Source organism: Gorilla gorilla, chromosome 13, assembly GCF_029281585.2.
Source record: "Gorilla gorilla gorilla isolate KB3781 chromosome 13, NHGRI_mGorGor1-v2.1_pri, whole genome shotgun sequence".
In the NCBI taxonomy this organism is placed as follows: Eukaryota; Metazoa; Chordata; class Mammalia; order Primates; family Hominidae; genus Gorilla; species Gorilla gorilla.
Genome location: NC_073237.2, coordinates 121,573,929 through 121,596,823, shown reverse-complemented (window position 1 = coordinate 121,596,823; position 22,895 = coordinate 121,573,929). Strand labels below are relative to the sequence as shown.

General features: G+C 45.9%; 1 protein-coding gene across 4 annotated transcripts in view; it reads right to left on the bottom strand.

The window, feature by feature from the left end:
- The window catches only part of RABEPK (Rab9 effector protein with kelch motifs), a 33,631-nt gene that overhangs the window by 3,686 nt on the left and 7,050 nt on the right, over positions 1-22,895 (bottom strand). For 2 of the 4 annotated variants that reach the window (XM_063697024.1, XM_019033395.3), the window contains 4 exons: positions 22,636-22,793; positions 16,833-16,985; positions 9,640-9,801; positions 2,336-2,485 (listed from right to left, as the gene is read on the bottom strand). In XM_063697024.1, the coding sequence (XP_063553094.1) occupies positions 2,336-2,485; positions 9,640-9,801; positions 16,833-16,985; positions 22,636-22,793 (623 nt within the window). The remainder of the gene's footprint in view (positions 1-2,335; positions 2,486-9,639; positions 9,802-16,832; positions 16,986-22,635; positions 22,794-22,895) is intronic. The other 2 variants (XM_055351900.2, XM_019033397.3) reach the window with 2 other exon arrangements.

The window sequence follows — 22,895 nt, the reverse complement described above, 5'->3', positions numbered from 1 at the left end:
GGGCTTGGGAAGTTAGCCCGATACACTACACAGGACTTCCCATGCCTTCTGCCCATTGTTCCAGTTCTTGTAGTCTGGAGCAATGCAGAACATGTTCATTTCTTCATCCCTCCACTCAATAACAGGTATGAGCCGGGAGCAGTGGTTCGCGCCTAAAATCCCAGCACTTTGGGAGGCCAAGGCGGGTGGATCCCTTGAGTCCTGGAGTTGGAGACCAGCCTGGGCAACATGGTGAAACCTCGTCTCTACAGAAAATAAAAAAATTATCTGGGTGTTGTAGCACGTGCCTGTTGTCCCAGCTACCCGGGAGGCTGAGGCAGGAGAATCACTTGACCTGAGAGGCAGAGGCTGCCGTGAGCTAAGATCGCATCAGTGCATTCCAGCCTGGGCAACCAAGTGAGACACTATCTCAAAAAAAAGAAAGTACCTGTCACCCACTATCTGCCAGACACTGTGCTAAGTGCTAGAAATGTACTGGAGAACAAAATAGACAAGTTCCCTACCATAATGGACCTCACAGCTTGAAGGAATTGCCCAGAATGAGTCCAGGGTCTCCCCACAGCATATCAGCCCTTCAGATACTTAAAAGATATTTATCATGTTCTCTTTAACCTTCCTCTTCCCACTGTTTTCAACCATTTAGCATGAAAAGCATGAAACTCTAGTCATCTACATCCACATTATCCAGATCCTTTATGGGTTAATGGCTAACACCAGAAAGAAATCCAGTAGGCCAACACAAAGCATAATGGGTTGTAATGAAAGGAGAGCACTGTTGGAAGGATAAGAGACAATAAATGGCTGGGTCCATAGTAAGCACTCAGGAGATTATTTAGTGCTATGATTTTTTATTATTAGTATTCTGTCCAGAGGTAACAGAATCTGATGAAGATTCTGCCAGCTGGTCAAGTTACCTACACATAAGAGCAAGGCTATATTTTCTTTTTCTTTTTTCTTTTCTTTGAGACGGAGTCTCACTCTGTTGCCTAGGCTGGAGTGCAGGGGTGCAATCGGATCACGGCAACCTCCACCTCCCAGGTTCCAGCGATTCTCCTGCCTCAGCCTCCCATGTAGCCAGGACTACAGGTACCTGTCACCACGCCTGGCTGATTTTTTTTTTCTTTTTTTTTTTTTTTGGAGATGGAGTCTTGCTGTGTCGCCCAGGATGAAGTGCAGTGGCATGATCTTGGATCACTGCAACCTCTGCCTCCTGGGCTCAAGCAATTCTCCTGCCTCAGCCTCCCGAGTAGCTGGGATTACAGGCATGCACCACCACGCCCGGCTAATTTTTATATTTTTAGTAGAGATGGGGTTTCACCATGTTGGCCAGGCTGGTCTCGAACTCCTGACCTCAGATGATCCACTTGCCTTGGCCTCCCAAAGTGCTGGGATTACAGGCGTGAGCCACTGTGCCCAGCTCTTTTTTTTGAGATGGAGTCTCACTCTGTCACCCAGGCTGGAGTGCAATGGTGTGGTCTCGGCTCACTGCAACCTCTGCCTCCCGGGTTCAAGCGATTCTCCTGCCTCAGCCTCCCAAGTAGCTAGGATTAGAGGCCAGTGCCACCACACTTAGCTAATTTTTTTTATTTTTAGTAGAGATGGGGTTTCACTATGTTGGCCAGGCTGGTCTCGACCTCCTTACCTCATGATCCCCCAGCCTCAGCCTCCCAAAGTGCTGGGATTACAGGTGTGAGTCACCAAGTCCGGCTTTTTCTTTTTTTTTTTCCTTTTTTTTGGAGATGGAGTCTTGCTCTGTGGCCCAGGCTGGAGTGCAGTGGCGTAATCTTAGCTCACCACAACCTCCACCTCCTGGGTTCAAGCAATTCTCCTGACTCAGGCACCAACGTAGCTGGGATTACACAGGCACATGTGCCTGTAATTTTTTTTTTTTGTATTTTTAGTAGAGACAGTGTTTCACCATGTTGGCCAGGCTGGTCTCAAACTCCTGATCTCAGGTGATATGCCTGCCTCAGCCTCCCAAGGTGCTAAGATTACAGGCATGAGCCATTGCACCTGGCCAAGCAAGGCTATATTCTTTCAAAGTACACTTTAAAAAATCACTTGAGCACAGAAGTTTGAGACCAGCCTGGGCAACATGGTGAGACCCCATCTCTACCAAAATAAAATTTTATGTTAGCCAAGCATGGTGGCACACACCTGTAGCTCCAGCTACTGGGGAGGATGAGGTAGGAGGATTACTTGAGCCCTGGAGGCTGAGGCTACTGAGATCATACCACTGCACTCCAGCCTGAGTGACAGACAGAGATCCTGTCTAAAATAAAAATAAAAATAAAAATAACAATTTTAAACAGACAAGCCCCCGTGCCCTGCTTACCTATATCAATGCAGTGGAGGTCATCATAGAATCTGTCCCCTGCCAAGCCTCCGTGGATGAAGAGCTTTGTCCCTGCTGCCACCATCACATGACCATGCCGGGGAGATGGAGGATTTCCAAGTGTCTCTGGCTGTGACCAGGTCAGAGTGTCTAGAAAAGTAAATTCAATAACATCAAATGGCAAAACTATTAAAAAAGAACACGAGAAACAGGCCCAAGCCTCTGTAGCACCTCCCAGCAAGCAGAGCTGTCCCATGCAGGAAGCAACCTTGGGGTCATTCACTCCAACTCCCCCAGCCAATCCAGGCATCCCTCCTTTTACATCCTATAGGTTGCTGCGGTGGCTCACAGTTGTAATCCTAGCACTTTGGGAGGCCCAGACAGATGGATCACCTGAGGTCAGGAGTTCGAGGCCAGCCTGGCCAACATGGTGAAACACTGTCTCTACTAAAAATACAAAAAAAAAAAATAGCCAGGTGTGGTGGCAGGTGCCTAGTAATCCCAGCTACTTGGGAGGCTGAGGCAGGAGAATTGCTTGAACCCGAGAGGTGGAGGTTGAAGTGAGCCAAAATTGCACCATTGCATTCCAGCCTGGACGACAGAGCAAGACTCTGTCTTAAAAAAAAGAAAAAAAAAAGTCCTACAGAGGCTCTGCGTGCATGCCTCTAGGGCTGGAGAGCCCACTACCAAATATGCCTACCCCTTCTACTCAGCACCCGGAAGCCATTTCTTGCTATGAAATAAAAACGATCTCCTCTTTAGCTTCAAACTAAAACTGCCACAAAGTCAAAATGAATGAGTCTGTTTCTGTGGCAGCCCTTCAGAGTCATCTTCTTGTTATTCATTTATTTAATGTATTATTATTATCATTATTATTATTATTATTTGAGACAAAGTTTCGGTCTTGTTGCCCAGGCTGGAGTGCAATGGCATGATCTCAGCTCACTGCAACCTCTGCCTCCCAGGTTCAAGCGATTCTCCTGCCTCAGCCTCCAGAGTAGCTGGGATTACAGGCATGCAACACCACACGCAGCTAATTTTTGTATTTTTAGTAGAGACAGGGTTTCCCCATGTTGGTCAGGCTGGTCTCGAACTCCTGACTTTAGGTGATCTGCCCACCTTGGCCTCCTAAAGTGCTGGGATTACAGGCGTGAGTCACCACGCCTGGCTTCTATTTTTTATTATTATTTTTTAGAGACAGAGTCTCGCTCTGTCGCCCAGGCTGGAGTGCAGTGGCACAATTTCGGCTTACTGTAACCTCCGCCTCCCCGGTTCAAGCAATTCTCCTGCCTCAGCCTCCCGAGTAGCTGGGACTACAGCCACATGCCACCACCCCCAGCTAATTTTTCTATTTTTAATTGAGACGTGGTATCACCATGTTGGCCAGGCTGGTCTTGATCTCTTGACCTCGTGATTCGCCCACCTCGGCCTCCCAAAGTGCTGGGATTACAGACGTGAGCCACTGTGCCCAGCCCCATCTAATATTTTGTATTTTCATAGAGACGGGGTTTCACCATGTTGCCCAGACTGGTCTCAAACTCCTGAGCTCAGGCAATCTGCCCACCTCGGCATCCCAAAGTGCTAGGATATAGGCGTGAGCCACTGTGCCCAGCCTTGTTATTTATTTATTTTATAAGCAATGTTTCAATAACAATTTCATCCCTTAATGACTAATATTTGGACAAGTTACTTGTCTATGTCAGTGGCACTCAACTTTTTTTTTTTTTTTTGCAGGAGGTCGGGGGACAGAGTTTTTCTCCGTTGCTCAGGCTAGGATGCACAAGTGCGATCTTCGCCCACTGCAACCTCCATCTCCCAGGTTCAAGTGATTCTCCTGCCTCAGCCTCCTGAGTAGATGGGATTACAGGTGCCCAAAACCACACCCAGCTATTTTTTTTTTTTTTTTTTTTGAGACAAAGTCTTACTCTCTTACCCAGGCTGGAGTGCAGTGGTGCGATCTTGGCTTGCTGCAACCTCTGCCTTCCAGGTTCAAGCGATTCTCCTGCCTCAGCCTCCTGAGTAGCTGGGATTACAAGTGTGCACCACCACGCCCAGCTAAATTTTTTTTCTTTTTCTTTTTCTTTTTCTTTTTGAAACAGAGTCTTCCTCTGTCACCCAGGCTGGAGTGTAATGGTGCAATCTCAGCTCACTGCAACCTCCGCCTCCCAGGTTCAAGTGAGTCAACTGCCTCAGCCTCCCAAGTAGCTGGGATTACAGGTGCCTACCTCCAAGCCTGGCTAATGTTTTGTATGTTTTTTAGTAGAGACGGGGTTTCACCGTGTTAGCCAGGATGGTCTCGATCTCCTGACCTCGTGATCTGCCCACCTCAGCCTCCCAAAGTGCTGGGATTACAGGCGTTAGCCACCACTCCTGGCCCTTAATTTTTGTATTTTTAGTAGAGACGGGGTTTCACCATGTTGGCCAACCTGGTCTCAAACTCTTGACCTAAAATGATCCACCTGTCTCAGCCTCCCAAAGTGTTGGGATTATAGGCATGAGCCACTGCGCTCATCCTAAATTTTTTCATATTTTTAGTAAAGCTGAGGTTTTGCCATGTTGGCCAGGCTAGTCTCAAACTCCTGACCATAAGAGATCCACCCCCCTGGGCCTCCCAAAGTGCTGGGATTACAGGCATGAGCCACTGCATCCAGCCATTTTTTTTTTTTTTTTTGAGATGGAGTTGTGCTCTTGTTGCCTAGGCTGGAGTGCAATGGCATGATCTTGGCTCTCACTGCAACCTCTGCCTCGCAGGTTCAAGCAATTCTCCTGCCTCAGCCTTTCAAATAGCTGGGATTATAGGTGCACACCATCATGCCTGGCTAATTTTTGTATTTTTAGTAGAGATAGGGATTGACCATGTTGCCCAGGCTGGTCTTGAACTCCTGGGCTCAAGTGATCCACCCACCTCAGCCTCCCAAAGTGCTGGGATTGCAGGTGTGAGCCACCACACCCAGCCTTATTATTATTTTTAGAGATGGGGTCTTGCTATGTTGTCCAGGCTGGACTGGAACTCCTAGGCTCAAGTGGTCCTCCCACCTCAGCCTCCCAAGTAGCTGGGACTATAGGCACACACCACTGCATCCTGCTAGACTTAATTGATTTGCTGAAGGGGTTGGGGAAAAAAACAGACTAGTCTTAAATAAAAGTTAGCAGGGACTCCTGATGTGGCAGTATAGGATAATGGTTAGAATATGGGATTTGGAGCTGAAACCAGGTTATCTCACTATATAACTATGTGGCCTTTCACCAATTACTTCTCTAAGCTCCAGTTTCTATGGCTGTAAAATAAGGATACAGACAATACTGGCCGGGCGCAGTGGCTTATGCCTGTAATCCCAGCACTTTGGGAGGCCGAGATGGGCGGATCACGAGGTCAAGAGATCAAGACCAGCCTGGCCAACATGGTGATACCACGTCTCAATTAAAAATATTTAAAAAAATTAGCCAGGCGTGGTGGCATGTGCCTGTAGTCCCAGCTACTCGGGAGGCTGAGGCAGGAGAATTGCTTGAACCCGGGAGGTGGAGGTTGCAGTGAGCCAAGATTGTGTCATTGCACTCCAGCCTGGGCAACAGAGCATGACTTCGTCTCAAAAAAAAAAAAAAAAAAAAAAAGACAATACCTACTTCTAAGAGCTGAGGTATGAATTAAATGAGATAATATACATAAAGCATGAAGGAAAAAAAAGTACCCAATACATGAGAGTTATGAATATGATTATTATTATGTTTTACTGCAGGCAACCCTTCTTATTTTCAAAGCTGTACATATATAGAATTCTGGAAAATTAATCATTTCTATATACTAGAAAAGTCTTAAAGGAGTACTGCAAAAAGTCTTTTTTTTTTTTTTCATTTTTTTTGTTTTTTGAGATAGAGTGTTGCTCTGTCACCCAGGCTGGAGTGCAGTGGTGCGATCTTAGCTCACTGCAACCTCTGCCTTCCGGTTCAAGCGATTCTCCTGCCTCAGCCTCCCGAGTAGCTGGGATTACAGGCACCTGCCGCCATGCCTGGATAATTTTTTGTATTTTCAGTTGAAACAGGGTTTCACCATGTTGTCAAGGCTAGTTTTGAACTCCTGACCTGAAGGGATCCACCTGCTTTGGTGTCCCAAAGTGGCCTCCCAAAGGATTACGGGCACGAGCCACTGCGCCCGGCCTGCAAAAACTCTTTGAAACAAAGGTCTGCCAAACAATTTATCTTTGAATTACTGTTTACGGTATGCCTGCTGGTTGTTCAAGGAGTCCCCAGTGTCCCAAGGAATTTAATTTAAAATTACCTGAAATGGTTTTTGCATAAATATGTTCCTTATAGCATTTTTTTTTTTTTTTAGAGTCAGGGTCTCACTCTATTGCAAAGGCTGGAGTGCAGTGGTGCAATTATGGCTCACTCCATCCTCAAACTCCTGGGCCCAAGCGGTCCTCCAGCCTCCTGAGCCGGTGGGATTATAGGCATGAGTCAGTATACCTGGCTTGTTCATTACAGTATTGTTTATAATAGAGAAAAATTGGAAATAGGCTAAGTGTCCATGAGCAGGTTTAATTATTGGTATAGCCATGATGAAATATTACACACTTTTAAAAAAATTTATTTTTTTGAGACAGAGCCTTGCTCTGTCACCCAGGCTAGAGTGCAGTGGCGTGATCTTAGCTCACTGCTACCTCCACCTCCCAGGTTCAAGGGATTCTCCTGCCTCAGCCTCCCTAGTAGCTGGGATTACAGGCACCTGCCACCACGCCCAGCTAATTTTTTGTATTTTTAGTAGAGACAGGGTTTCACCATGTTGCCCAGGATTACCTGACCTCAGGTAATCCACCCACCTCTGCCTCCTGGGTTCAAGCAATTCTGCTGCCTCAGCCTCCTGAGTAGCTGGGATTATAGGCGCCTGCCACCATTCCCGGCTAATTTTTGTATTTTTAGTAGAGACAGGGTTTCACCATCTTGGCCAGGCTGGTCTCGAACTCCTGACCTCATGATCCACCCGCCTCAGCCTCCCAAAGTGCTGGGATTACAGGCGTGAGCCACCGCGCCTGGCCTAAGCACTTATTAAAAATGATGGTGAAGGCCGGGTGGTGTGGCTCAATGCCTGTAATCCCAGCACTTTGAGGGACCAAAGCTGAAGGATCACTTGAGGCTAGGAGTTTGAGACCAGCCTTGGCAATGCAGTGAGACCCTGACTCTAATATTTATATAATAATCATCATTTCAAAATGCTGGTGAAGACTTTCTGATTGCATGGAACAATGCTTAAGTGAAAAATACAGGATGCAAATGTAACATATAGAATTATCTCTGTTCTTTTTTTTTTTTTTTTTTTTTTGAGACAGAGTCTTGCTCCCTCACCCAGGCTGGAGTGCAGTGGCAAGATCTCGGCTCACTGCAACCTCCGCCTCCGGGGTTCAAGTGATTCTCATGCCTCAGCCTCCCAAGTAGCTGGGATTACAGGTGTGCGCCACCACGCCCAGTTAATTTTTTGTATTTTTAGTAGCAACGAGGTTTCACTATGTTGGTCAGGCTGCTCCTGAACTCCTGACCTCAAGTAATCTGCCCTCCTCAGCCTCCCAAAGTCCTGGCATTACAGGCGTGAGCCACCACATCTGGTTTGAATTATCTCTGTTCTTAAAAAAAAAAATTGATAATACACTGAGATGTTAACAGTAATTTAATTTTGGGGTGATAGTACATACACATGTACACACACACACACATATACACATACATATGTTTTTTTTCTTGTTCCTTATAGTTTTATATATTCAAAACCAATATTATTTAAACTTTTAAAACTGCTTTAAAAGAATCACAAAGCCCATTCTTTCTGGAAAGAGAAAAGTCACACTGTGATGTGTCTTTTTTTTCTTTTTTTTCCCCAAATACTCTGGCTTGGGAATGTGCTATCTCTTAATTTTCCCAATTTTACTTTGCAAGGTAAAAATTTTGGCTGAGTGTGGTGGCAGAGGTGGGCAGGCAGAGGCAGGCAGATTGCTTGAGCTCATGAGTTTGAGACCAGCCTGGGCAACATGGCAAAACTGCATCTCTACAAATTAAAAATACAAAAATCTGGCCAGGTGCAGTGGCTCAAACCTGTAATCCCAGCACTTTGGGAGGCTGAAGTGGGCAGATTACCTGAGGTCAGGCTTCAAGACCAGCCTGGCCAACATGGTGAAACCCTGTCTCTACTAAAAACGCAAAAAATTAGATGGACATGTTGGTGCATGCCTGTAATCCCAGCTAGTTGGGAGGCCAAGGCAGGAGAATCGCTTGAACCCGGGAGGTAGGGGTTGCAGTGAGCCGAGATCGGGCCACTGCACTCCAGCCTGGGCAACAGAGCGAGACTCCATCTCAAAAAAAAAGAAAAAAGAAAAAAAAATCACCCAGGCATGTACCTGAGGCGGGGAAAGGAAAGGCTGAAGGGGAATCTTTTACTTCTGTTTGTTTTTTGTCTTTCTTATTCTTTCTTTTACTTTTTTACTTTATAAATTGTATGGTTTAAACTTTTTAACTTGATCATTATACCATTTTTTTATTTAGTTTTTGAGATAGAGTCTCACTCTGTTGCCAAGGCTGGAGTGCAATGGCACGATCTTGGCTCATTGCCACCTCCGCCTCCTGGGTTCAAGTGATTCTCCTGCCTCAGCCTCCCGAGTAGCTGGGATTACAGGCACCCACCGCTGCACCCGGCCAATTTTTGTATTTTTGGTAGAGATGGGGTTTTGCCATGATGGCCAGGCTGGTTTCAAACTCCTGACCTCAGGTGATCCTCCCGCCTGGGCGTCACAAAGTGCTGGGATCACAGGCGTGAGCCGCCGTGCCCGGCCTACCTTTTTAGTTTTATTTATTTATTTATTTATTTGAGATGGAGTATTGCTCTGTTGCCCAGGCTGAGTGCAGTGGCCCGATCTTGGCTCACTGAAACTTCCTCCTCCTGGGTTTAAGCGATTCTCCTGCCTCAGCCTCCTGAGTAACTGGGATTACAGGTGCATGCCATCATGCCCGGATAATTTTTGTGTTTTTAGTAGAGAAAAGGTATGTTGGCCAGGCTGTTCTCGAACTCCTGACCTTAAGTGGTCCACCTGCCTCAGCCTTCCAAAGGTCTGGGATTACAGGTGTGAGCCACCATGCAAGGCTGACTATCCCTTTTTAAATGCCAATTTTGCTGTGGGAAAAAGATATCAGCTAAGAGATATAACAAAGAAGTCTAGAAGTGAGACACTTAGGCTTTCCTTTTCTAACTTCTGCTTCCTATATTAGGTAATGTGTAAACTGGGATGGCCCTGACCAGCCCCAAGATGCCCACCAGTCCATACTTGCGTCAAACACATGCAGCTTCGTGTCCTGCACAGGCTGGGCACCTCTGTCTCCGCCCCCAAAGACATATAGCTGGTTTCCAACGGCTGCCGATGATGTGTGGAATGTTCTTGGGGATGGTGGGGGGCTGGTCACTTCTGGCGTGGTCCATGTCCTGGTTTCTGGGCCAGAGAGAATGCAGGCACTTAAAATACCCAGGTAGAGGGGCTTCTGACCTTGACTCTGGGGCTGAGTGAAGTCAGTTTCCAAACTCCAATCCCCAGGGGGGCCAGCATAGTTTTGGGCAGGGATCTCATACTCACAAACATCAAGGAAGAATGAAGATGATACTTAGGATTTGCCAAGACAGTCCAAAATCCCCAAGATTTAAAAGCTGTAAGCACAAGAATGGAGTCAGGCTGGGTGCAGTGGCTCATGCCTGTAATCCCAGCACTTTGGGAGGCCAAGGCAGGCGGATCACTTGAGGTCAGGAGTTCGAAACCAGCCTGGCCAACATGGGGTAAAACCCCGTCTCTACTAAAAATCTGAAAAATTAGCCGGGTATGGTGGTGGGGACCTGTAATCCCAGCTCCTCAGGAGGTTGAGGCAGGAGAATCGCTTGAACTCAGGAGGTGAAGGTTGCAGTGAGCTGAGATTGCACCACTGCACTCCAGCCTGGGTGACAGAGCAAGGCTCCACTAAAAAAAAAAAAAAAAAAAAAAAAAAAAGAGGTCAATTTGTTTTGGAGGCCTTCAAATATCCTCTCTGAACCCTCTTCTACTTTGCTCACTATCGCTCCCCCTAACATCTGCTAACATTCATTCCCACTAGATGCCAGAGTCCAGGTGTGCCAGATTTCCCAGAAAATGTGGCCAATAAAAGAAAGTAGGCAGGCCATGTGCAGCAGCTAACACCTGTAACCTCAGCAGTTTGGGAAGTCGAGGTAGGAGGATTGCTTGAGCCCAGGAGTTTGTGACCAGACTGGGAAACAAAGCAATATCCTGTCTCTACAAAAAATCAGCCAGGGGTGCAGTGGCTCATGCTTGTAATCCCAGCACTTTGGGAGACCAAGGTGGGTGGATCACTGGAGGTTAGGAGTTCTACACCAGCCTGGCCAACATGGTGAAATCCCATCTCTACTAAAAATAAATAAATAAATAAATAAAGCCAGGTGTCGTGGTGGGGACCCATAATCCCAGCTACTCAGGAGGCTGAGACAGGAGAATCGCTTGAACCAGGAGGCGGAGGATGCAGTGAGCTGAGATCATGCCACTGCACTCCAGCCTGGTTGACAAAGCGAGACTTCATCTTAAAAAATAATAATAATAAAATAAAATAAATTAAAAATTAAAAAAAATTAGGCTGAGCACAGTGGCTGTAAGGCCTGTAACCCTAGCACTTTGGGAAGCCAAGGCAGGAGGATTGCTTGAGCCCAGGAGTTTGAGGCCGCAATGAACTATGATCGTGCCATTGCATTCTAGCCTGGGTAAAAGAGTAAGAACATATCTTGAAAAAAAAAAAAAAAAAAGAAAGAAATGAAAAAAAAAAAGACAATACTATTACATTTCAGTAGCAGTAATAACAGTCCCTACTAAACAGTAAATGCTAAACAAATATTAATTTCCGCATTTTACAGATAAGAGAATTGAAGTAGGGATGGATTAAGTAACTTTTTAAAAGTGACATGGCTAGCCAGGCTCGGTGGCTCATGCCTGTAATCCCAACACTTTAGCAGGCTGGGGCAGGTGGATTGCTTGAGCCCAGGAGTTTGAGACCAGCCTGGGCAACATGGCAAAACCCTGTCTCTACAAAAAAATACAAAAAAAATTAGTCGGGTGTGGTGGCGTATGCCTATAGTCCCAGCTACCTGAGAAGCTTAGGTGGGAGGATATACTGAGCCTGCAGCGGTTGAGGTTGCAGTGAGCCAAGATCACACCACTGCAACTCCAGCCTGGGTTACAGAATAAGACAAAGAAAGAGAGAGAGAAAGAGAGAGAGAGAGAGACAGATAAAGTGACATGCCTAAGAAATGGCTGAGTTGGAATTTAAACTCTTTCAGTAACACCAAGATCTTTCTAATTCCCACTCCTCTGACTGGAGAACAAAATTTCACCACCTAGATAGATGTATAGAAGCTTATTTCTTTTAAGGATGAAGCCTGGGTTTTATAGAAGCAGATGCATTAATTGAGCACCCTCAATGGGCAGCATCATTGCCCTGGGCACTGCCATCCCTGGTGTCTTCACTCAAGCTTGGGAAGTGAGCGGAAGTATCTCTACTTTTAGATGAGGAAACTGAAGCTCTGCACATTTAAATCCTTTCCTGCAGGTTATAGCATATGTGCGTAGCAGAGCAGGAGTTTGAACTCAGTTCTTTTTTTTTTTTTTTTTTTTGAGACGGAGTCTCGCTGTGGCTCCCAGCCCAGAGTGCAGTGGCGCGATCTCGGCTCACTTTGCAAGCTCCGCCTCCCGGGTTCACGCCATTCTCCTGCTTCAGCCTCCCGAGCAGCTGGGACTACAGGCATCCGCCACCATGCCCGGCTAATTTTTTGTATTTTTTTTTTTTTTTAGTAGAGACGGAGTTTCACCGTGTTAGCCAGGATGGTCTCGAGCTCCTGACCTCGTGATCTGCCCGCCTCGGCCTCCCAAAGTGCTGAGATTACAGGCGTGAGCTACCGCGCCGGGCCTGAACTCAGTTCTATCAGAGTCCCATACTTGCTCTACCATAACACACCAAGAAATTCTGTCTTTTGTAAAAGGTCTACATCCAATATATAAAATGCCACAGGAAACATCTGTAATATGTGTGGGACTCAGATGGGGACCTGGAGACTGAAAAAGTCTCAGCCTATATCCAAAGCAAAATGTAGCTGTCTCCAAAGCAAAATGTAGCTGTCTCTATAGTTACAGATGTTGGAGAGCTTTTGGATCTTAGAGGGAGCTAGAAAGGTATACATGTCACCTCCAGGTCCAGAAGACCCTAGGGCTGTATTGCTGCCAACTCAAACACCAGCACAAAGAATCACAAAGGAGTCCTGAGCATTTGAGGGACTTGCCTTGGTAACAAATGCAACTAAGTACGTATTTCATATTTCTTGGGCATGATGTCAAATTATATTTTCTAGGAGAGAAAAGGGATATGATAGAAAATCACCCTCTTTAATAAAATTAGCTGGGCATGGTGGCATGTGCCTGTAATCCCAGCTACTCGAGAGGCTGAGGCTGGAGAATTATTTGAACCCAAGAGGCGGAGGATGCAGTGAGCTGAGACTGTGCCACTGCACTCCAGCCTTGGCAACACAGCGAGACTCTGTCTCAAAAATAAAAATAAATAAATAAATAAAATAAAATCACCCTCTTTGACAGCTTTCCAAATTCTCACTTTATTTTATTTCAATGGATACCATTGTTGAAAATCAAAAGGCCAGGGTTCCAGAACTGATTTCCCTTTGCCAAACCTTAACTACATCAACTACCACAACAATTACTGAGCATTAATTATGTGCCAGATACTGAGTTTATTTAAATCCTTGACAAATTAACAAGGTAGAAACTATTACTATCCAATGTGACAGAAAACAGAGGCAGAGAGAGGTTAAATCACTTGTCCAAGGTCATGGTTAGTGCATAGCAAAACAGAGACCTTCATCTGTGCCCTTAACCACCATATCATACTGCCAGTCCTCCAAGCAAATTGGCTTCACAATTAGCCAAATGGTCTGCCAAGTGTCTACTCTATCACTTTCTTCTTTTTTTTTTTTTGAGACGGTGTCTCACTCTGTCACCCAGGCTGGAGTGCAGTGGCGCGATCTCGGCTCACTGCAACCTCCACCTCCCAGGTTCAAGCGATTCTCCTGCCTCAGCCTCCCAAGTAGCTGGGACTACAGGCACCTGCCACCAAGCTGAGCTAATTTTTTTTTTGTATTTTTAGTAGAGACGGGCTTTCAATATGTTGGCCAGGCTGGTCTGGAACTCCTGACCTTTTGATCCGCCCTCCTCGTCCTCCCAAAGTGTTGGGATTATAGGCATGAGCCACCATGCCCGGCCGTGTCTACTTTATTTCTGACAGTGTTCTGTACCCTGAGTATTCAACAATAAACAAACTCTTCCCTTCAAAGCGCTTATGTTCCACAGAGGGAGGGCATGGAAGAGGAGGGAAGACAGGAAATAAATACCCCAAAAATAAATCAAATTAAAAGATAACATACTGTCTAAATGTGCTGAAGGAATTTAAATACTTGACATATAAGAAAATTTGGTCCTAGTTCCTGAACTCTGACCAACTATTGTACAATAGTTTATTTTTATTTTTATTTTTGTATCGGGCAATACTCAACAAATGTAGTAGGTGGGCAACACCCCAAATATATTGTTGATAGAGGGAACTGAGCAAGAGTTGGCTGACATGTGAAAAATGTCCAGGTCAAAAAATGCTTTTTTGAGAGAGAGTCTCACTCATTGCTCGGGCTGTGGCGTGATCTCGGCACATTGCAACCTCTGCCTCCTGGGTTCAAGCGATCCTCCTGCCTCGCCCTCCTCAGCAGCTGGGACTACAGGCAGGCACCACCATGCCTGGCTAATTTTTATATTTTTAGTAGTGACAGGGTTTCACCATGTTGGCCAGGCTGCTCTGGAACTCCTGACCTCAGGTGATCTGTACACCTCAGCCTCCCAAAGTGCTGGGATTACAGGTGTGAGCCACTGCACCGGCCCAAAATGCATATTTAAACTATGTACAAGTGTTTTTGCCTATCAAATTAGCAATGTTTAAAACTGATAAATTCAGTGCTGGTCAGTAATGAAACTGTTAAACACAGTTGGAGAGAGGATAAACTGGAAAAATCTTTCTGGAGAGCAATTTGGTAGTATGTATCAAAACCTTGAAAAGGTTCACAGTATTTTACCTAGCCTTTTTATTTCTTGGCAGGAACCCTAAGAAAATAATTGGAAATACAGTCTATGACTTCTGAATGAAGATGTTCACTGCTTTGTTAATTATAATGGTAAAAACCTGAAAAGAACTAAACGTTCATAAATGGAGAAGTTATGATATTATGGAGTATTTTATATATAATGGAGTATGATACAGCCATTAAAAATGATGTTGGCCAGGTGCAGTGGCTCATGTCTGTAATCCCAACTCTTTGGGAGGCCGAGGCAGGCAAATTGCTTGAGCCCAGGAGTTTGAGACCACCTTGGGCAACATGGCAAAACTCTGTCTCTACAAAAAATACAAACAAATTAGCTAGGCATGGTGGCAAGCGCCTGTAGTCCCAGCTACCTGGGAGGCTGAGGTAGGAGGTTCACCTGAGCCTGGGTGGTCGAGGCTGCAGTGAGCTGTGATCATACCACTGCATCCCAGCCTGGGCAACAGAGTGAGACCCTGCCTCGAAAAAAAAAAAAGTTACCAACAATAAAAAAACCCAAAACAAAACAAACAAATGATATTATATTAACAAAGCATTGTTATTAATAACAAATCAATTATTTTTGCTAAAGCCAAAAAAAAAAAAACCACCTATTTCTCCTGGGATTATGAAATTAAAAGGAAAAAGTTATGAATGTGTAAATATAGTATGATCTCAGGCTTGTAAAAACAGAGAAAAGACGGGAAAAAGACAGAAAGCTGGGCCGGTCACATTGGCTGATGCCTGTAATCCCAGCATTTTGGGAGGCTGAGGTGGGCGGATCACCTGAGATCAAGAATTTGAGACCAGCCTGGCTAACATGGAGAAACCCCATCTCTGCTAAAAATACAAAATTAGCCAGGCATGGTGGTGCATGCCTCTAATCCCAGCTACCTGGGAGGCTGAGGCAGGAGAATCACTTGAACCCGGGAGGCAGAGGTTGTGGTGAGCCGAGATCACACCACTGCACTCCAGCCTGTGCAACAAGAGTGAAACTCCGTCACAAAAAAAAAAAAAAAAAGACAGAAAATTGGTAATAGCCTTAATATAATAATGGATTGTGGATGACTTTTTCCGCTTATTTGTACTTTTCAAATATTTTACAATGAACATAAATAATATTTGTAAAGAGAAAAACAAAAACAAACAAACAAAAGGCAAAAAGACAAGTCCACTTCCCCACAGGTGGTTTAGCAACCTCCTCTCAGTAGTGATGTTCCCGAACTGCTTCCTCTGTAATAAAACTGCCAGTGATGGAAACAGCAAGATATGAAAAACAAAAACAAACAAACAAACAAAACGAACAAACAAAATGTCTTGCCAGTGAGACAAGTTAGGAACTTTGTACTTTTCGCTAAAAGAAACATACTAGGAGGATCCAGGTCAGTATTTCTTAACTTTGGCACTACTGACATTTTAGACCAGATAATTCTTCCCTGTGATGGCTGTCTTAGGCACGACAGGATATATATATACAGCATATCTGGCCTCTACCCCCTAGAAGCCAGTAGCCCACCCTACCCCCAGTTGTGATAACCCAAAATGTTTCCAGATATGGCCAAATGTCCCCCGGGGGCACAATCGCCTTTACTGGAGGACTACTAATCTAGGTGACTCGGGTTCTAAGCCTGGCTCAGTCACTGACTCTTGTGACTTTATTTAAAAAAAATTTTTTTTTTCTTTTTCTTTTCTTTTTTTTTTTGAGACAGAGTCTCACTCACTCTGTCGCCCAGGCTGGAGTGCAGTGGCATGATCCCAGCTCACTGCAATCTCCGCCTCCCGGGTTCAAGCGATTCTCCTGCCTCAGCCGCCTGAGTAGCTGGGATTATAGGCGCCCACCACTACGCCCAGCTAATTTTTGTATTTTTAATAGCGATGGGGGTTTTACCATGCTGGCCAGGCCGATCTCAAACTCCTGACCTCAAGTGATCTGCCTTCCTCAGCCTCCCAAAGTACTGGGATTACAGGCATGGGCCACCATGCCCGGCCTCTTGTGACTTTAGGAAAGTCACTTTGCCCTTGATAAACCTGAGTTGCCCACTTGACATAGCTGTTCTCTGAAGTCCCTTCCAGCTTTGACATTTAACAAGTTAAAAATTGTATGTGTTACCAACAATTGTTTTTATTCTGTTGTTTTCAGATTATGCTACAAGTTAAAATTCCTATTTTCTACGTCAGCAAAGTTAAATGGTAATTAGTATAATCCAAATGTACTGGAATTATAATTGGATTTATATATATATATGTGTGTGTGTGCATGAACGTTTATTTGTATGTACGTAAATAAAATAACCTTTGGCTACTTACCAGGATTCAGGACTTGTAGACAATTTCGATTTCCTGATTGGTTGGCACCTCCAAATACCCAGATACGGTCAGGTGTGCAGGAGGGAATGAAGCTAGCATGTTCATACCGGGGCAAGAGGCCCTTGCAGGTATCTAAGTCCCACTGGTGTTTTCCTGGAAAACATTTCACCCAGTTCCTAGATTGGGGCTGCCAATTATTATATTGGTTGGCACACTTGGGGAGGGTCATGAGAAGAGGGCCATAAACATAAATGAAAACCACTGAATCACTTAAAGGGCATGTTGTCAACCTCCAGAAAATTCTATAATAGATACTTAGGGGGCTGTCTGCCTAGTGCATAGACCCCGTTCTATGGAAACTGTCCCCACTTTGTCAACCACAAGGATAGATCCCAGATGACATGTTTGTACTACGCTTTGACTTTGTAGCTTTAGCTGATTGGGTTGAAGGTAGCCAATGAAACCAGAATGAGCCAACCAGATCAAGTGCTTCCACTTTCTCATGATCCTGGGCTGTACTTCCTGTCCTTGAATTCTTTGAAACACGCCGGTTATCGGCCAGGTGCAGTGGCTCACGCCTGTAATCCGAGCACTTTGGGAGGCCCAGATGGGCAGATCACGAGGTCAGGAGATCGAATCCATCCTGGCCAACATGGTGAAACCTCGTCTCTACTAAAATACAAAAAATTAGCCAAGCATAGTGGCATGCGCCTGTAGTCCCAGCTACTCGGGAGGCTGAGGCAGGGGACTTGCTTGAACCCGGGGTTATTTTACTTGGTAAACCAAGCGGAGGTTGCAGCGAGCCAAGATTGTGCCACTGTACTCCAGTCTGGGAACACAGCAAGACACTGTCTCAAAAAAAAAAAAAAAAAGAAAGAAAGAAAGAAAGAAACACGCCTGTATCTGACTAAATAAATTCCCCCTTTTTCCTCTGGTTTAAGTGAGATTCTGTTACTTGCAAATAAATGATGGCTGGCTAAGACAAGTTCACAGAATAGTAATACCTAACCTTGGTCAGGCGCTGTGGCTCATGCCTGTAATCCTAGCACTTTGGGAGGCCGAGGTGGGCGGATCACGAGGTCAGGAGATCAAGACCATCCTGGCTAACATGGTGAAACCCTGTCTCTACTAAAAATACAAAAAATAAGCTGGGTGTGGTGGCAGGCGCCTGTAGTCCCAGCTGCTTGGGAGGCTGAGGCAGGAGAATGGCATTAACCCAGGAGGTGGAGCTTGCAGTGAGCTGAGATTGCGCTCCAGCCTGGGTGACACAGTAAGACTCCGTCTCAAAAAAAAAAAAAAAAAAAAAAAAAAACCCTAACCTTTATTATTAACAATTATTTTACTTGGTTAACCAATTACACAAGACCTTTACAGGCATTATCTTGTTAGATCTGAAGCAAGTTATTATCCCTACTTTATAGAGCACTGAGGTCCAGATGGTTGAGATGGTGTAGCCAGGGTCACAAAGCTATTAATAGGTTGCAATAAAGATGTAACTTGAACTAATTTATTGTAATTGAGGGCTAGAAGTGATTTAATTTACCTTTGAATTTTTTTTTTTTTTGAGATGGAGTCTTGCTCTGTTGCCCAGGCTGGAGCGCACTGGCGCGATCTCGGCTCACTGCAACCTCTGCCTCCCAGGTTCAAGCGATTCTCCTGCCTCAGCCTCCCAAGTAGCTGGGATTAAAAGCGTGAGCTACCATGCCTGGCTAATTTTTGTATTTTTAGTAGAGATGGGGGTTTCACCATGTTGGCCAGGCTGGCCTCGAACTCCTGACCTCAAGTGACCCGCCCGCCTCGGCCTCCCAAGGTGCTGGGGGATTCCACCTCATCCAGCCTACCTTTGATTTTTTTAGTGCAGGGAGTAGAAATTCAAATGCCTAGGTGGGAGTAACAAAAACTGTGGCAAACTGGAGAATAAGAGCCCTCTTGATAGGTGGCAGCTCAGTTCCAAATAATTGTTGTCATGTAGACAGGGAGGCCTACTGACATTAGATTTTCCAACATTGTCAAGAGAAGCCAAACCATTTAAATTTTTATATATAGAGTTCTGCATAATTGGTTGGTAAACAATTTAAGATTATGCTGGGCGTGGTGGCTCACGCATGTAATCCCAGCACTTAGGGAGGCCAAGGTGGGTGGATCACTTGAGGTTAGGAGTTCAAGACCCTCCTGGCCAACATGGTGAAAACCCATCTCTACTAAAAATACAAAAATTAGCGGTGCATGGTGGCGTGTGCCTGTAGTTCCAGCTACTTGGGAGTATGAGGCAGGAGAATCACTTTCTTTTTTTTTTGAGATGGCGTCTCGCCCTATCACCCAGGCTGGAGTGCAGTGGTGCAATCTCGGCTCACTGCAAGCTCTGCCTCCCAGGTTCATGCCATTCTCCTGCCTCAGCCTCCGGAGTAGCTGGGACTACAGGCGTCCACCACCACGCCTGGCTAATTTTTTTTTGTATTTTTAGTAGAGATGGGTTTTCACCGTGTTAGCCAGGATGGTCTTGATCTCCTGACCTCGTGATCCGCCTGCCTCGGCCTCCCAAAGTGCTGGGATTACAGCATGGTAAGCCACCATGCCCAGCCCAGGAGAATCACTTTAACCCAGGAGGCAGAGGTTGCAGTGAGCCAAGATCGTGCCACTGCACTCCAGCCTGGGTGACAGTTTGAGACTCCATTTCAAAAAAAAGAAACTTAAGATTAAAACAATATGGAAATGTTACATGGACCTAACAAAATACTAAGTGGGCCACCATTGTTCAACTTCTGCCCTTGTGTAGAGCAAAGAATAATCATTTCTTTTTTTTTCTTTTTTTTGAGACGGAGTCTTGCTCCGTTGCCAGACTTGAGTGCAGTGGCGTAATCTTGGCTCACTGCAACCTCTGCCTCCCAGATGCAAGCAATTCTCCTGCCTCAGCTGGGACTACGGGCACAAGCCATCATGCCCACATAATTTTTTTGTATTTTTAGTAGAGACAGGGTTTCACCATGTTGGCCAGGATGGTCTCGATCTCCTGACCTTGTGATCTGCCTGCCTTGGCCTCCCAAAGTGCTGGGATTACAGGCGTGAGTCACCACGCCCAGCTAATAATCATTTCCTTTTTTTTTTTTTTTTGAGACGGAGACTTGCTCTGTCACCCAGGCTGGAGTGCAGTGGCACGATCTCCACTCACTGCAAGCTCCGCCTCCTGGATTCACACCATTCTCCTGCCTCAGCCTCCCCGAGTAGCTGGGACTACAGGTGCCCGCCACCACGCCCAGCTAATTTTTTGTATTTTTAGTAGAGACAGGGTTTCATCATGTTAGCCAGGATGGTCTCGATCTCTTGACCTAGTGATCCACCCGCCTCAGCCTCCCAAAGTGCTGGGATTACAGGCGTGAGCCACTGCGCCCAGCTCCAACTGTTTCTTATTAGCAGGTTCATTCATTCATTCATTTAAATACTTATAGAGCACCCACTCTGTACTAAGCCCTGTGGTAGTGTCTGGGATACAATGATGAGGAAAATATGCTATCTCTTTCTGAGGAGCTTATGTTCTTGTGGGGCAGACGGACAAGAAACAATCACATGTGATAGGGCTGTGAAGGCAGACAGGATGGAAGAGCACATGAGACTATGGACATACAGAGTCATGTAGTGCCTTAACGAGTCCAGAGGTAACGGGAAAGGTTCCTGGTAGAAGTGACATTTAATCTGAAATCTGAAAGATATAGAGAAGCCAGATGATAAGAAAAGGGAAAAACATTCCTAGCAGAGGGATCTGTGTGTGCAAAGGCATGGAGGCCAGAGAGCTCAAGCTGTGTTCAAGGAACTGAAGGATATCCAGTGCAGCAAATGTGGGTTGGAGAGAGCCAAGAAATGAGGTTGGGGCCGGGCTCGGTGGCTCACGCCTGTAATCCCAGCACTTTGGGAGACTGACGCAAGCAGATCACTTGAGGTCAGAAGTTTGAGACCAGCCTGGCCAACGTGGTGAAACCCCCATCTCTACTAAAAATACAAAAATTAGCCAGGCTGGTGGCACACGCCTGTAATCCCAGCTATTCAGGAGGCTGAGGCAGGAGAATCACTTGAACCCAGTAGGCAGAGGTTGCAGTGAGCCAAGATTGTGCCACTGCACTCCAGCCTGGGTGACAGAGCGACACGCTGCCTCAAAAAAAAAAGGCTGGTGCGGTGGCTCACATGAGTAATCCCAGCACTTTGGGAGGCTGAGGCGGGAGGATCACGAGGTCAGGATTTGAAGACCAGCCTGATCAACATGGTGAAACCCCATCTCTACTAAAAATACAAAAATTAGCTGGGCGTGGTGGCGCACACCTGTAATCCCAGCTATTCAGGAGGCTGAAGCAGGAGAATTGCTTGAACCCAGGAGGCAGAGGTTGCAGTGAGCCGAGTTTGCAGCACCACTGCATTCCAGCCTGGGCAACAGAGCAAGACTTGGTCTCAAAAAAAAAAAAAAAAAAAAAAAGGGAGGTTGAGAAAGGTCTGAAATAGGGAGTGACATGGTCAGATTTGTATTTTAGATGATATTCGCTGGCTAGGTACAGAAGATGCACTGTATAGTGGGTAAACTTGGAAGCAGCGAGGCTGGTGAGGAGCTCTTGTAAGTCTAGTTGAGAGATAACAGTGGCATGGACTACAGTAGTAGTAGTGGAAATGGACAGACGTGGATAAAGATAAGAGATATGTAGGCTGGGCGTGGTGGCTCACACCTGTAATCCCAGCACTTTGGGAGGCCAAGAAGGGTGAATCATGAGGTCTGGAGTTCGAGACCATCCTGGCCAACATGGTGAAACTCAGTCTCTACTAAAAATACAAAAGATTAGCTGGGTGTAGTGGTGGGCGCCTGTAATCCCAGCTTCTCAGGAGGCTGAGGCAGGAGAATCGCTTGAACCCGGAAGGCACAGGTTGCGGTCAGCCGAGGTCGCGCCACTGCACTCCAGCCTTGGCGACAGAGTGAGACTCCGTCTAAAAAAAAAAAAAAATTAGCTGGGCATGGTGGCGCATGCCTGTAATCCCAAGTACTTGGGGAGGCTGAGGCAGGAGAATCTCTTGAACCTGGTAGGCAGAGGTTGCAATGAGTGAAGATCACGCCATTGCACTCCAGCCTGGGCAATAAGAGCGAAACTCCATCTCAAAAAAACAAAAACAAAAAACAAAGATAAGAGATATGTAGGGCTTAGTGATATATTGGATATGTGAATAGAATGAGTGGTGGTAGTCATCAATGTATCCTACAGAAATATTTGATGAATAAATGGCTGGACAACCAGGGCTCCATAAGGGTTCTCTCCCCCTAAACAAGGAGGTACTGGTCAGATGAATGTGTGCCAGGGGCCTACTAAGAAACCTGAGGGATCTGTCAGTGATGCTCACTTTTTCTTTTTTCTTTTTTTTTTTTTTGAGACGGAGTCTTGCTCTGTCACCCAGGCCAGAGTGCAGTGGCATGATCCTGGCTTACTTTAACTTCCATCTCCCCAGTTCAAAGTAATTCTCCTGTCTCAGCCTCCTGAGTAGCTGGGACTACAGGTGCCCACCACCACACCCGGCTAATTTTTTTGTATTTTTAGTAGAGACGGGGTTTCATCATATTGGTCAGGCTGGTCTCAAACTCTAACCTCAGGTGATCCACCTGCCTTGGCCTCCCAAAGTGCTGGGATTAGAGGCGTGAGCCACCACACCTGGTCCTGGCCATTTTTCCTTATAGGAAAACCCTGCTGGTGTTTTTAGGAATGCCCTGCTCGTGGCTAGCAGCACACAGCCCTGTTCTCTGGCCACAGGGCATGTACTCTGCAGCTGCTGATCTTACCCAGATCCATGGTGTGCACGTCTGAGAAGCTTCTGTTTGGATTTGCTCCCCCAACAATGAAGACCTTCCCTCTCTTGGCATTACCAACTGGGGGTAAATATGAACAGCTGTGGCCAACTCGAGCACAGGGGCTCTCTCCAGGGAGAGTCAAGGTGTACCTGCCAAAGGAAGGATGTATTCAGGAGGCCTGAGCAGAGAATAAACGCAGTAGCGTGTTCTTTCCATTCCTCATGAAATATTCACCAGAATGAAGGGCCTTA